A 12,866-nucleotide genomic window follows, 5' to 3' on the forward strand; every position below is an offset into this window, starting at 1 on the left:
AGCTTTTCTCAACACTTGGCGTCCGTCGTCGTCGTCGTCGTCGTCTGTCGTCGTTAACAATTTTTCAAACATCTTCTCCTCTGAAACTACTGAATGGATTTGAATGAAACTTAGCATGATTGATCCTTAGAGTATCCTGCACAAAGTGTGTGCTTTGATTCTTGATACGTCAAAAAACATGGCCGCCGTTACTTAAAATAGAACAAAGGGGTCAAATGCAGTTTTTGGCTTATATCTCAAAAACGAAAGCATTTAGAGCAAATCTGACATGGGGTAAAAATGTTCATTCGGTCAAGATCTATCAGCCCTGAAATTTTCAGATGAATCAAACAAACCATTGTTGGGTTGCTGCCACTTAATTGGTAATTTTAAGGAAATTTTGCAGTTTTTGGTCATTATCTTGAATATTATTATAGATAAAGATAAACTGTAAACAGCAAAAATGATCAGCAAAGTAAGATCTACAAATAAGTTAATATGATCAAAATTGTCAATTGACCCCTTAATCGGGTTATTGTCCTTTAATGACAATTTTTCACAATTTGTTCATCATATTTGCTAACTTTAAAAAATCTTCTCCTCTGAAACTGCTGAATGGATTTGCATGAGACTTAAGATGATTGTTCCTTAGATTATCCTGCACAAAGTGTGTGCTTCGATTTTTGATACGTCAAAAAACATGGCCGCCGTTACTTAAAATAGAACATAGGGGTCAAATGCAGTTTTTGGCTTATATCTCAAAAACAAAAGCATTTAGAGCAAATCTGACATGGGGTAAAAATGTTCATTAGGTCAAGATCTATCAGCCCTGAAATTTTCAGATGAATCAAACAAACCATTGTTGGGTTGCTGCCACATAATTGGTAATTTTAAGGAAATTTTGCAGTTTTTGGTCATTATCTTGAGTATTATTATAGATACAGATAAACTGTAAATAGCAAAAATGTTAAGCAAAGTAAGATCTACAAATAAGTCAAATTGACCTCTTAAGGAGTTATTGCCCTTTAAAGACTTTTTTCACAATTTGTTCATCATGTTGACTTACTTTAACAAATCTTCTTCTTTGAAACTGCTGTATCAATTTCAGCCAAACTTAGGCTAAATGAGTTTTAGAGTTTCAGAGTATCTAGTATAAATTTTATATTTGATTTCCTTGTATGTCAAGAAACATAGCTCCTATGGCTAAAATAGAACATAGGAGAAAATGATTTTTTTTTTTGGCTTTTGAAGAAAGACGATTCAAAGAACATTTAAATAAATTGAAAAGCCAAAATAATCATTGATGAGAGATTAAACCTAAAAAAAATCAGGTGAGCGATTCAGGCTCTTGAGAGCCTCTTGTTTGGTATGATAGTATTATCAATACTGCAATCAAGTTAAGGTATCACAAGTAAGATAGTTCAACGCGCTTTACTCTTTCTTAAAAGTATTTAAAGCACTTGATAATAATAATTTCAAACTAACAGAGGCAGACACTTTGATTTATAACAGTGACACATTATAAGAAAAATTAAGGTATGTCAATATCCTCATGAAATTCAATTATTTAATATATAATAATTTTAAATATGCGAGCCCGAAACACTCATCGCATCGTTGATGAAACGAAGGATCATTACATTGAAAAACATAATGTGTTTATTAATGTTCTACCTAAATCCATATTCTGAGTCAACGTAGTTGCAATTGTGTAATGTCGGAAATATCTTTAAATAATATGTTGTTGTTCCTCTGCTAAGCCTCAAACAATATCATATGTGTAGGTAATTCGTATTACTACTAGACACGTGTTATCGTAAAATCAGGCATAAATGAACACTCTGGTTATTCTACTTAAAAAAAAGGTAAACTTCGAAAAAGATGGAATAGTGTCATACATTGTACTACAAGTCCTCTATAGTGCCTCATTTGAATATTTCAATAGACAACACATCTGAAGCATCGGAACTAAAAACATTTATTTAAAAATCAGTTGTTGGCATGACACGGGTTATGATCTTCTGATATATGTTATGATGGTATGATACTAAACTCATAACGAGAAGGATTGTTCCTGATATTCATATGATGAAGACATAATCTTTCAATCAGTTTAATTGAAGTCTGGAGTTGGCATGTCAGTTAACTGCTAGAAGTCTGTTGTTATTAATATATAATTGTCATTTTGTTCATTTTCTTTGGTTATATCTATCTTCTGACATCAGATTACTCTTGAACTGAATTTCAATGTGCGTATTGTTATGTGTTTACTTTTCTACATTGGCTCGAGGTATAGAGGGAGGGTTGATATCTCATAAACATGTTTAACCCCGCCGCATTTTTGCGCCTGTCCCAAATTAGGAGCCTCTTGACTTTGATAGTCTTGTATTATTTTTATTTTTAGTTTTTTGTGTACAATTTGAAGTTAGTATGGCGTTCATTATCACTGAACTAGTATATAGTTGTTGAGGGCAGCTGACGAACGCCTCCTGATGCGGGATAAGTGACCATCTGCTGTTGTCTGTTTTATGGTCGGGTTGTTGTGTCTTTGACACATTCCCCATTTCCATTCTTAATTTTATTAGCTCTCTTTTGAAGCTTGACCTTTCACCATGTAGTTAGACAATTAATATAGGAAATCTCCCCTTTAAGGGTGTTGCCGTAGGCGTTCATGCACAATATACAAACATATGGGACAGTAGAAAATACCACACCAATCACCAACAATCTAATCTACCAAACAATTAGACGTATACAAACAAAACAATTAACACATAACCACATGCATATTTGTTTGGTCCATACACATGATCCATACACATGACGTCTTACTCACAGAATGTTGTGGTTAAACAGTAAAAGTTTTAAAATTAAACACAGTTCTCAACTTATTAGAAGGTCAAAGCCCAGATCGAAATCGGACAATATATACAAATAAAAAAATAGCATGGTCTGCATAAAATAACACGTACACAACGAGTACCATCTTGTTTTTGTTGGATACCTATACTCTACAGGACTTCGTAAAGAATTAGTGGATATAAACTATGAAATGGTTCTCAAGATATAGAGCGGACACGATCTGTTTTATAGGTCATGGGTTTGTCAACTAAAGCGAAAGGTTTTGACCCTGAAATTTGACCAAGGTAGTTTTACAAACATGATGACACACCCTTTGGTGCTGGTTAATATGCATGTCAAGTATAAAGTATGACATTATATTGGTTCTCTTGCTTTAGAACAGACTCAATGTGTTGCTGACTGATCACTATAGGTCTTTCGCATGACCCATAATAATGTAGAATACTCATGAAGCCTGTAATGTGTATTAAACCAATGTTTCTTTCTAGATGTTGGTGATTTCAACTAGTCTATCCATATGATGGTCGAATATTAATGGAAACTGCAAATATCATTTAACAAGAATGTGTCCTCAGTACACAAATGCCCCACTCGCACTATCATTTTCTATGTTCAATGGACCGTGAAATTGGGGTAAAATCTCTTATTTGGCATTAAAATTGGCATTAAAATTGGAAAGATAAAATCATAGGGAACATGTGTACCAAGTTTGAAGTTGATTGGACGTCAACTTCATCAAAAACTACCTGTGATATTCTGGTAGTTTATAGGTTTAGGCGTTCAGACAAAGACAATCGACTTGCACATGGATTTAATAAGGAAGTAGCATAATCATAGTATTATACAAAACAGATACGGAACAGATATGTAGTACAACTACATAGGTCTGTGTCCCAAGAAAGATAACTCAATTCTTACAATGATAAAGTAGGATATTACACTACCTTGACCAAAAACTTTAACCTCAAGCGGGACAGACGGACGAACGGACGGACGAACGGACGCACAGACCATAAAACATAATGCCCCTCTACTATCGTGGGGCATAAAAACGTATCTGGGTAGAATATTAATGGAAACTGCAAAATATCATTTTAAAAACGTGTCTTGTGAAAAAGTCGGGTTGCTGTCTTATTGATGTAATCTACCTTCAGTTTTGCATATAAACTTTTAATCATGTACTAATAATAACAATACAAAGAAAGTTAAAGTGTACTTAAATGTATTTATTCAATTTTCTATTTCATAATCTGTGTTAGTATGAATGTCAAATCAATGGCGGATCTACACATATAAAAAGTAGGATATTATTTATTAAACACGAATAAAAGTATATATAATATGTGGTTTTCAACCAAGGGCATATCCACAACTTTTATGACTAATTTTATCATCAGTATGTGGTGTAATGCATAATTAAAAAATAATTGGATTCCGAAAATAAGATATTTAAAATATTTAAGAAACTTTACCTTTACGAATAAATAAGATTAAAAAAGAACAGTTATATAATTAAATTAAAAAACCCACATGTACTTGTGTGTATATAAAGATATCAGAAAAGAGGGGCGAAAGATACCAGCTAGAGGAACAGTCAAACTCATAGATCGAAAAAAGACTGACCACGGCATAGCCAAAAATGAAAAAAACTGACCACGGCATAGCTAAAAATGAAAAAGACCAACAGATAAATGATAGTTCATATGCTACAATCTAAAAAAAAGAAAAACAACTACGCAACATGAACCCCACCAAAAGAAGAGAAGAGAACGTTAAAAAAATATTATTCGTATAAAATCTACAGAAAAACGACAACAACAATGAATATGCTGTTTTAAGTGCAGTCTATGTTTTTTCTAGTTGTATGTTAACATTTTGTTACATATACAGGCATGTACACTGAATCAAAACAGAGATAGAATACCAGGTTAATGAATGGATTAGCAGACCAGGAAAACAATCCCTGTCTTTCTCTTATAGTTAAGGTGCAGATTGTGCGTGACATTTAAACATAGTGTTTTTTTTCTAGCAGAAAATGCAAGACATGTTTAAGTTAACTGAATAAACACACAATCCTAAATCAATATGAATGGTCTCATAGCAGTTATGTCATGTATGTTAAATACTTATATATATTTCAAGAAAAATGATAAAAAATGATAAAAATAATATATAAAAACTTTGTCTGAGAATACAGATGGAATAGACTGACATTGTATAAATATAAAACACTTATCAATGCAAATACAGAAAACACAACCATAAACACAAACAATAAAAAAAAGTCCGCTAAAATGCCATGTGTATCCGACAGAAACTATATAAATCTTAGTCGACAATACAGAAGTGTTATAGATTGCTGCCTTTCATAATAATCGTTCATTAATATTTGACTTTAGTACCTTATTAAACTTCTTTTGTTTGTAATTAGTTTACATCTTTCCTGATGAGAAAACAGAACAATATGATCACGAATACATTTTTTTAAATTAAATTTAGCTTTCATAAATGTCGATCTTTAATGACTCATCGCTCTTTCTTTTTATGAGGGTGCATGGTTAAGGGGTGTGCTTGCACGAAAAAAACGTGCAATAAGACATAATTTCACGTTGAACGTGAAATAATTTCTGTCATAAACGTTGCACGAACAATAAAGACTTTGACTTTTGTGACTGAGTCACGATCTTTTTGTATTTAAAAACTCTGTTTTACTGGATATTTTCGATTTAGTATACACATTTATGATATAAATGGTTTACGGCTATTAAAAAGTATTTCTTGACGATTCCTGCCAAGTGTTTGACTTTTATTTGAAAAATATCGACCACGCAAAATTCACGATGCACGTCAAATTAAATTAGAAAACACGTTGAACGAGGCACCTGTCTTGCAAGACTGAACGTCAAATTAAAAAGTAAAAACACCTTGAACCTGAAATAAAAAAAGGCGATCACGTTGCAAGAAAATAACCCTTTACCACCCCCTTTTATGAAAGCCAAATTGTTGCTAGTGAAACTAAAAACGTATGTTTTGTTTAAAACGTTCATTAATTTGAAGGTAATTGTTAATAATTCCAAATTTTTTTATAATTTTCTAGCAAAAGCTTAAATCTGGAAACTATAATACATTTAAAGAAGTGGTTCGTTATTTGTGTTGCTGAGAATATAAGCAAAAACATATGAAAACAAAACAAAACCATATGCTCCGTAGGGCGTAGCTTTATACGACCGCAGAGGTTGAACCCTGAACGGTTGGGGCAAGTATGGACACAACATTCAAGCTGGATTCAGCTCTAAATTTGGATTGTGATTAAATAGTTGACACAGCATAGGTTTCTGACACAGAATGAATGTGTTCTAATGAACTTAAAATTTTTGTTTTCTCTTAGAGCAATTCACTATGCTGTTGAATATTAATCCTCTCAAAAAAATGTTTGAAGAAATTTCTTTTTATTTATAAAATTTCAAATGAGAAAAAATTGAACCCATTTTTTTTAATCACTTCCCCCTTTCCCTTATTCCAAAACTAATCTCAATTAAAATTTCTAATGGAGTTTGCAACAATAACTACTCATTTAAATACATCATAAAATATTAAGATGTAAAAAAACTGCTTGTTATCACTGAATGGTAAAGATTATTTTAATTTATCAGTTGGTAGTAAAAAGTGAATATACATTGTATATTGTATATAACAAAGATTTAAGTTGATTCTGGACAAAGAAAGATAACTCCAATTAAAAAAAATCTTGCTATTGCACAATATTGTGCAATTAGATATTTCTTGCTTACTATTCTGGACAAAGAAAGATATCTCTAATTAATTTTTTTTTTTGCTATTTCACAATATTGTGCAATTAGATATGTCTTGCCATTGCGCAATACTGTGCAATTGAAAAGACTTGCTATTGCACAATACTTAATATAATAATTTTAGATCCTGATTTGGACCAACTTTAAAACTGGGCCCATATTTAAAAATCTAAGTACATGTTTGGATTCAGCATATCAAAGAACCCCAAGATTTCAATTTTTGTTAAAATCAAACTAAGTTTAATTTTGGACCCTTTGGACTTTAATGTAGACCAATTTGAAAACAGGACCAAAAATGAAGAATCTACATACACAGTTAGATTTGGCATATCAAAGAACCCCATTTATTCAATTTTTGATGAAATCAAACAAAGTTTAATTTTGGACCCCGATTTGGACCAACTTGAAAACTGGGCCAATAATCAAGAATCTAAGTACATTTTAAGATTCAGCATATCAAAGAACTCAACCGATTCATTTTTTGTCAAAATCAAACTAAGTTTAATTTTAGACCCTTTGGACCTTAATGTAGACCAATTTGAAAACGGGACCAAAAGTTAAGAATCTACATACACAGTTAAATTCGGCATATCAAAGAACACCAATTATTCAATTTTGATGAAATCAAACAAAATTTAATTTTGGACCCTTTGGGCCCCTTATTCTGTTGGGGCCAAAACTCCCAAAATCAATACCAACCTTCCTTTTATGGTCATAAACCTTGTGTTTGAATTTCATAGATTTCTATTTACTAATACTAACGTTATGGTGCGAAAACCAAGAAAAATGCTTATTTGGGTCCCTTTTTGGCCCTTTATTCCTAAACTGTTGGAACCTAAACTCCCAAAATCAATACCAACCTTCCTTTTGTGGTCATTAACATTGTATTCAAATTTCATTGATTTCAATTTCCTTAAACTTAAGTTATTGTGCAAAAACCAAGAATAATGCTTATTTGGGCCCTTTTTTGGCCCCTAATTCCTAAACTGTTGAAACCAAAACTCCCAAAATCAATCCCAACCTTTCTTTTGTGGTCATAAACCTTGTGTCAAAATTTCATAGATTTCTATTAACTTAAACTAAAGTTATAGTGCGAAAACCAAGAAAATGCTTATTTGGGCCCTTTTTGGCCCCTAATTCCTACAATGTTGGGACCAATACTCCCAAAATCAATATCAACCTTCCTTTTTTGGTCATAAACCTTGTGTTAAAATTTCATAGATTTCTATTCACTTTTACTTAAGTTAGAGTGCGAAAACTAAAAGTATTCGGACGACGACGACGCAGACGACGAAGACGCAGACGACGACGCCAAAGTGTTAGCAATATACGACGAAATTTTTTTTAAATTTTGGGGTCGTATAAAAACTGAGCACTTTGATTTTTTTTATCAGAATAATTTTAAAACAAAAAATGAATTCCATGATATATGGTCATCAAAAAATTTAACATACTGTATTTGTAAAATTTATTGAGGTTAACATTTATTACAACTAAACAAAGTTACAATAGCCATTCATTAAGTGAATATATTATTACTTAATACCAACTTAATGTCATAAGGTGTACTTCTTGTTCGACAGGAACTCTGTTTAACACCTCTTCATATGTCTGTGCAGTTCTCTGCTGTTAAACCACCATTAAGATTTTTGTAGTTAACAAGTTATTTTTCACTCACCATCTTGGCAGAGAAGGATCGAGCAAATCTTATGTTTAGGTGTTGCCAAAAGCAGAAATTCTTTTCATGGCCTCCTGCACGTGTGACAATGACTATATTTAACAATATATCAACAGGATGAGGTTAATTTAAGTCAAATTTACATAATTGAATACTGATTCAAAGAAATATTGATTAAATACATGATACTTGTATAAATAGAAGTCAAGCATTTATGAATAGTACCATGGCTTATAAAAATGATTTCTACATACATACTATTAGCAAACAAATACATTACAAGAGTGCATAAAAAATATTTCTTTTGATAATGTGAATTATTTTCTAGACAATACATGGTCAAACAAGGATATAAAATATACCAAGAATAAGACATGCATATTCTTCAACATGAAATTGAATTCAAACAAAAATTTATATCGTAGAGCAATTTGAAGAACTCAATTACAATAAAACCTGTTCATAACAAAACATACACTGCTCAAAATGCGATTATTTCAGACTATGAGTGCTTTTACAGGATTTACGTCAAATGCAAAAATAATGGTTTTTACTTAACTTAAACGTCATAGTATTTCATACAATGGTATTAAAGTGTATATTACAACACACAGATAACAATATTTATTACAATACAACGATATGAGAGTTTATAACAATACAAAGATACGAGTGTTTGTTGCAAAATTAAACATGTGCATGATACAAATCACAATGTATTCCGTAATAACAGTAAGCGTGCATTATAAAACAACATGATAAGATAGTCTATCAAAATAAACCTACAGAGGGTCTTTAAGAAAAAAATACTATGCAAACAAAATAATTGTTATTAAAAAGAAAAATAAGAAAAAAACATTAACTGTATTGAGTGAATAGCCTGTATCCCTTCACTATAAACGTTCATGAAGTGTCTTTGTGACCATCACTGTGAAGGATGAACTAGAAATGATGTTTGTTCCGCATGTATACTTAATCACAATTCCTTAAACACAGCAGTGTCAATTTTGAGAATTCAATTTGGTAATAATTCTTGCAACATTATAAGCACCATAGTTTTCCAACAACTCTCTCAACATGGGAACAGAAGTACCGATGGTCCTAAATGCACAAATGATGTTTATTTAAACCATTGCTTTTGACAGAAATCCATGGAACTCAACAGTTTTCTATTGCATATACCATGTACACATTGACCGATGACATTAACACATAAATAAACCAAAAAATCACATGCATACCTTCCTTGAGATACATACAATGGATATAATGACTATTCAAATACACTCCATGAAAATATACATAACAGACATGCAATGACCAATGACATAAACTTCATGATAAACCAACTATTAACATTGTATTTCATAGATATACTGACCAATTACATACACTACATACACACACATACCAAGTTCATAGACCTATACATATACTGATCAATTACCTAATCTGTCCAATAACATACGCTCCATACATGCACTGACCAATAACATGCAGACTAAAAATATGCACTCCTTACATACATTGCCTCATTGCACACACTCAAGACATGTACTGACAAATTTCATACGCTCCGTACATACACGGACAATTTACACACACTCCATATACATAAACTAACATCATTTACATACTTTCTGTACATATATAAATCAAATAAATACACTAAAAAAATAAACATAAACTCTATACATATTAAATACACACCATGCAATAATAGCCTGAGTTAACTTCTTAGTGAATTGATTATATAATAACAAATTAATTTTCCTTCATCATGCATACTATTGTTGTGTATTGTTTGTGTATATATGTAAATATTGTATTCCTCTTATTGAAAGTATGTAGTGATCAAATAAAATAAAGTTCAAAGTTCAAAATAAACTTTACAAGTTGTGTTGAAATAATAATGCTCTTTTATATATCACTTATTTGAGTCATGTTTTTTTATAACTTGCAAAATTCAATAAAATCAATGTCATAAGAGAATGTAGAAATTATTAAATATTGTCCAGGCATTTGCTGTACATATTGTAATCTCAGATAAATCGTGTTAGTTATTTTGGTTGTTTATTCCTTTTGATAACCTGAATAACTGATTAAAAATAATGTTATGTTAAAGTAAAACCTTGATTATGTATACATACATTGACTTCCTTTATAGTGATACCATTATTATAATGTTACTATATGTCTTCGTTGTAAAATATAAACTCAAATTCATGAAATGTTTACTTTAATTGTGATTCTTTTAGTTGAAGATGTTCCTCAAAAATATTTACAAGTTCCTCACATTGTGATGCATGGGCAATATCAAGTGGTGTCTGACCATTCTTATTATGCAATGTGACATCTGCTTTCCGTGCAAGTAACGCTTTAACAGTTTCAAAGATTCTCTTAAAATATTGTGTCATAAAATATTGTGTCATAAATAAAATATTGAAATATAAATCAAAATTGCAAACCGCATGTAAAGGAGAATCTCCATTTGTATTACACTGCGAGACATCTGCCTTTTTCTGCAGTAACAGTTCTACTATATCTTTATGATTGTCTTCACAGGCCACGAACAATGGAGATTGTCCATCCTCATTACACTGATTGACATCAGCATTGTTCTGAAGTAACAGTTCTACTGTATGTTTATGTCCTTCTTTACAGGCCACATACAATGGAGATTGTCCATCCACATTACAATGATTGACATCAGCATTGTTCTGAAGTAACAGTTCTACTGTATGTTTATGTCCTTCTTTACAGGCCACATACAATAGAGACTGACCATCAATATTACACTGATTGACATCAGAATTGTTCTGAAGTAACAGTTCTACTGTATGTTTATATCCTCCTTCACAGGCTTCATACAATGGAGACTGACCATAAATATTACACTGATTAACATCAGCATTCTTCCGCAGTAACAGTTCTACAGTATCTTTATACCCTTCTTCACAGGCCACATACAATGGAGACTCTTTATATATGTTACATTGAGATACATCAGCATTGTTCTCTAATAATAGTTTAACTACAGCTGTATGTCCTCTTTTAGATGCCTTATGTAATGGAGAATTGCCTTGTTCGTCTGTTTTATTCACATCACATTTAACATCAACAATCAGAAATTCAACGATATCAAAGTATCCCATTGTTGCTGATTCTATTAAAGGAGTTGTATAATAGTTTCTTTTAAACAGATATTCTAGATTACCATCTTGGATTGTTTTGCAACCTTGTGTATCAAGCTTCTCTAGTACTATTTTTGCATCCTCATTCATTCTTAAAAAGCTTATTAATTTATCTCTAAATGTCTGATGAATTAACTGGTAGTTATCGAATGTACTTATAAGGACATGCTTTGTTAAGTCACATAACAGTCGTTCAAAATAATATTCTTCTTCATCTTTCGATAATACAATTAAATCATCATTTCCATGGACTTTCGTTACAGATTCAAAAATGAAATTATCCCGAATAAATACAGTTGGAGCATATTTGATAAAACATTCTGTAAGGTGTTGTCCACAGATTACAGCTGCCATTTGATATATTTTGTCATGTATCATTCTATACTCTGTTCCTCTCAGTTTTAAGTAGGTGCCATTTAATGTTGAAAAGCCAGCTTTTAAAGAATTTCTATGCTTCTGTTTGCTTAAGTCTATGTCAAATTCTTTAACAATGTTCTCAAGTTTGTCCGTTTCCATGTTCTTCCTTTCTGAAACTGATCCTAATTTGAGCCAATCTGTATCGAATCCATCATTAAAAACAATACACAGAACAAGAGCACAGAATTGTTCTTTGTTTTCATTTATAATGTTGTTCATGTTCTGTTTAATACTGAATAAAGGAGCTGTAAACAGTTTCTTCACTTCCTCAGATGTTTTGTTTTTTGACAATTTACAAAGTAAGGGAAAGTAATCAACATTCTCTGTGACTTGTTTTATATTGTCAATGATGTCATCCGGAAAATACTTATGCAGCATATGCATTCTTTCAACTTCCAGCAGACACAACTCGGGTGATAATAAATTGCACTCTTTTTTTGTGAATAATGAAATATGTTGAAATTGTGCTTCTTTATATATATGCAGTCTACAAGACAGCAGTAATTTTGAACTTGATACCTTTAAAACTGTTTCATCATTTTTACCTACAACATCTTTTTCTGCAACTTTAAATATTTTCTCCATTTTTTCTGAATAATCTCTCCACGTCTGTAATGTCTGCATGTTAATTGTTTCCTTTCCACAGATGTCATCAACAATAAACACTTGTTTTTTATTTTCATTATAATAATTCATAATGTCTGTTGGTCCTGTTAACACTGGTATTATCTCATATTCCAAACTGTCACGTAAGTGTAAGGCAGCTTGATGTATGTTTGAAGATTTTCCGCAGCCCGAGCTTCCTGTCACAACAATACAGTTATGTAAGGATAGAGACTCCAGTATGTGACGTGTTGCTCTGGTTTCAAAAAAGGTAGTTTGATCTTGCTCCCATTCTCCTATTTCTTGTCCATGGTGAGCTGC

The 12,866-nt window shown here is 31.7% G+C and overlaps 1 protein-coding gene across 1 annotated transcript in view; it reads right to left on the reverse strand.

Moving 5' to 3' along the window:
- Positions 1-10,565: 10,565 nt before the first annotated feature.
- Positions 10,566-12,866, reverse strand: part of LOC134694100 (uncharacterized) — a 32,402-nt gene continuing 30,101 nt past the window's right edge. Inside the window, exon 8 of the mRNA XM_063555095.1 lies at positions 10,566-12,862. Within this exon, the coding sequence (XP_063411165.1) occupies positions 10,566-12,862 (2,297 nt within the window). The remainder of the gene's footprint in view (positions 12,863-12,866) is intronic.

Source organism: Mytilus trossulus, chromosome 13 (genome assembly GCF_036588685.1).
Source record: "Mytilus trossulus isolate FHL-02 chromosome 13, PNRI_Mtr1.1.1.hap1, whole genome shotgun sequence".
Classification (NCBI taxonomy): domain Eukaryota; kingdom Metazoa; phylum Mollusca; class Bivalvia; order Mytilida; family Mytilidae; genus Mytilus; species Mytilus trossulus.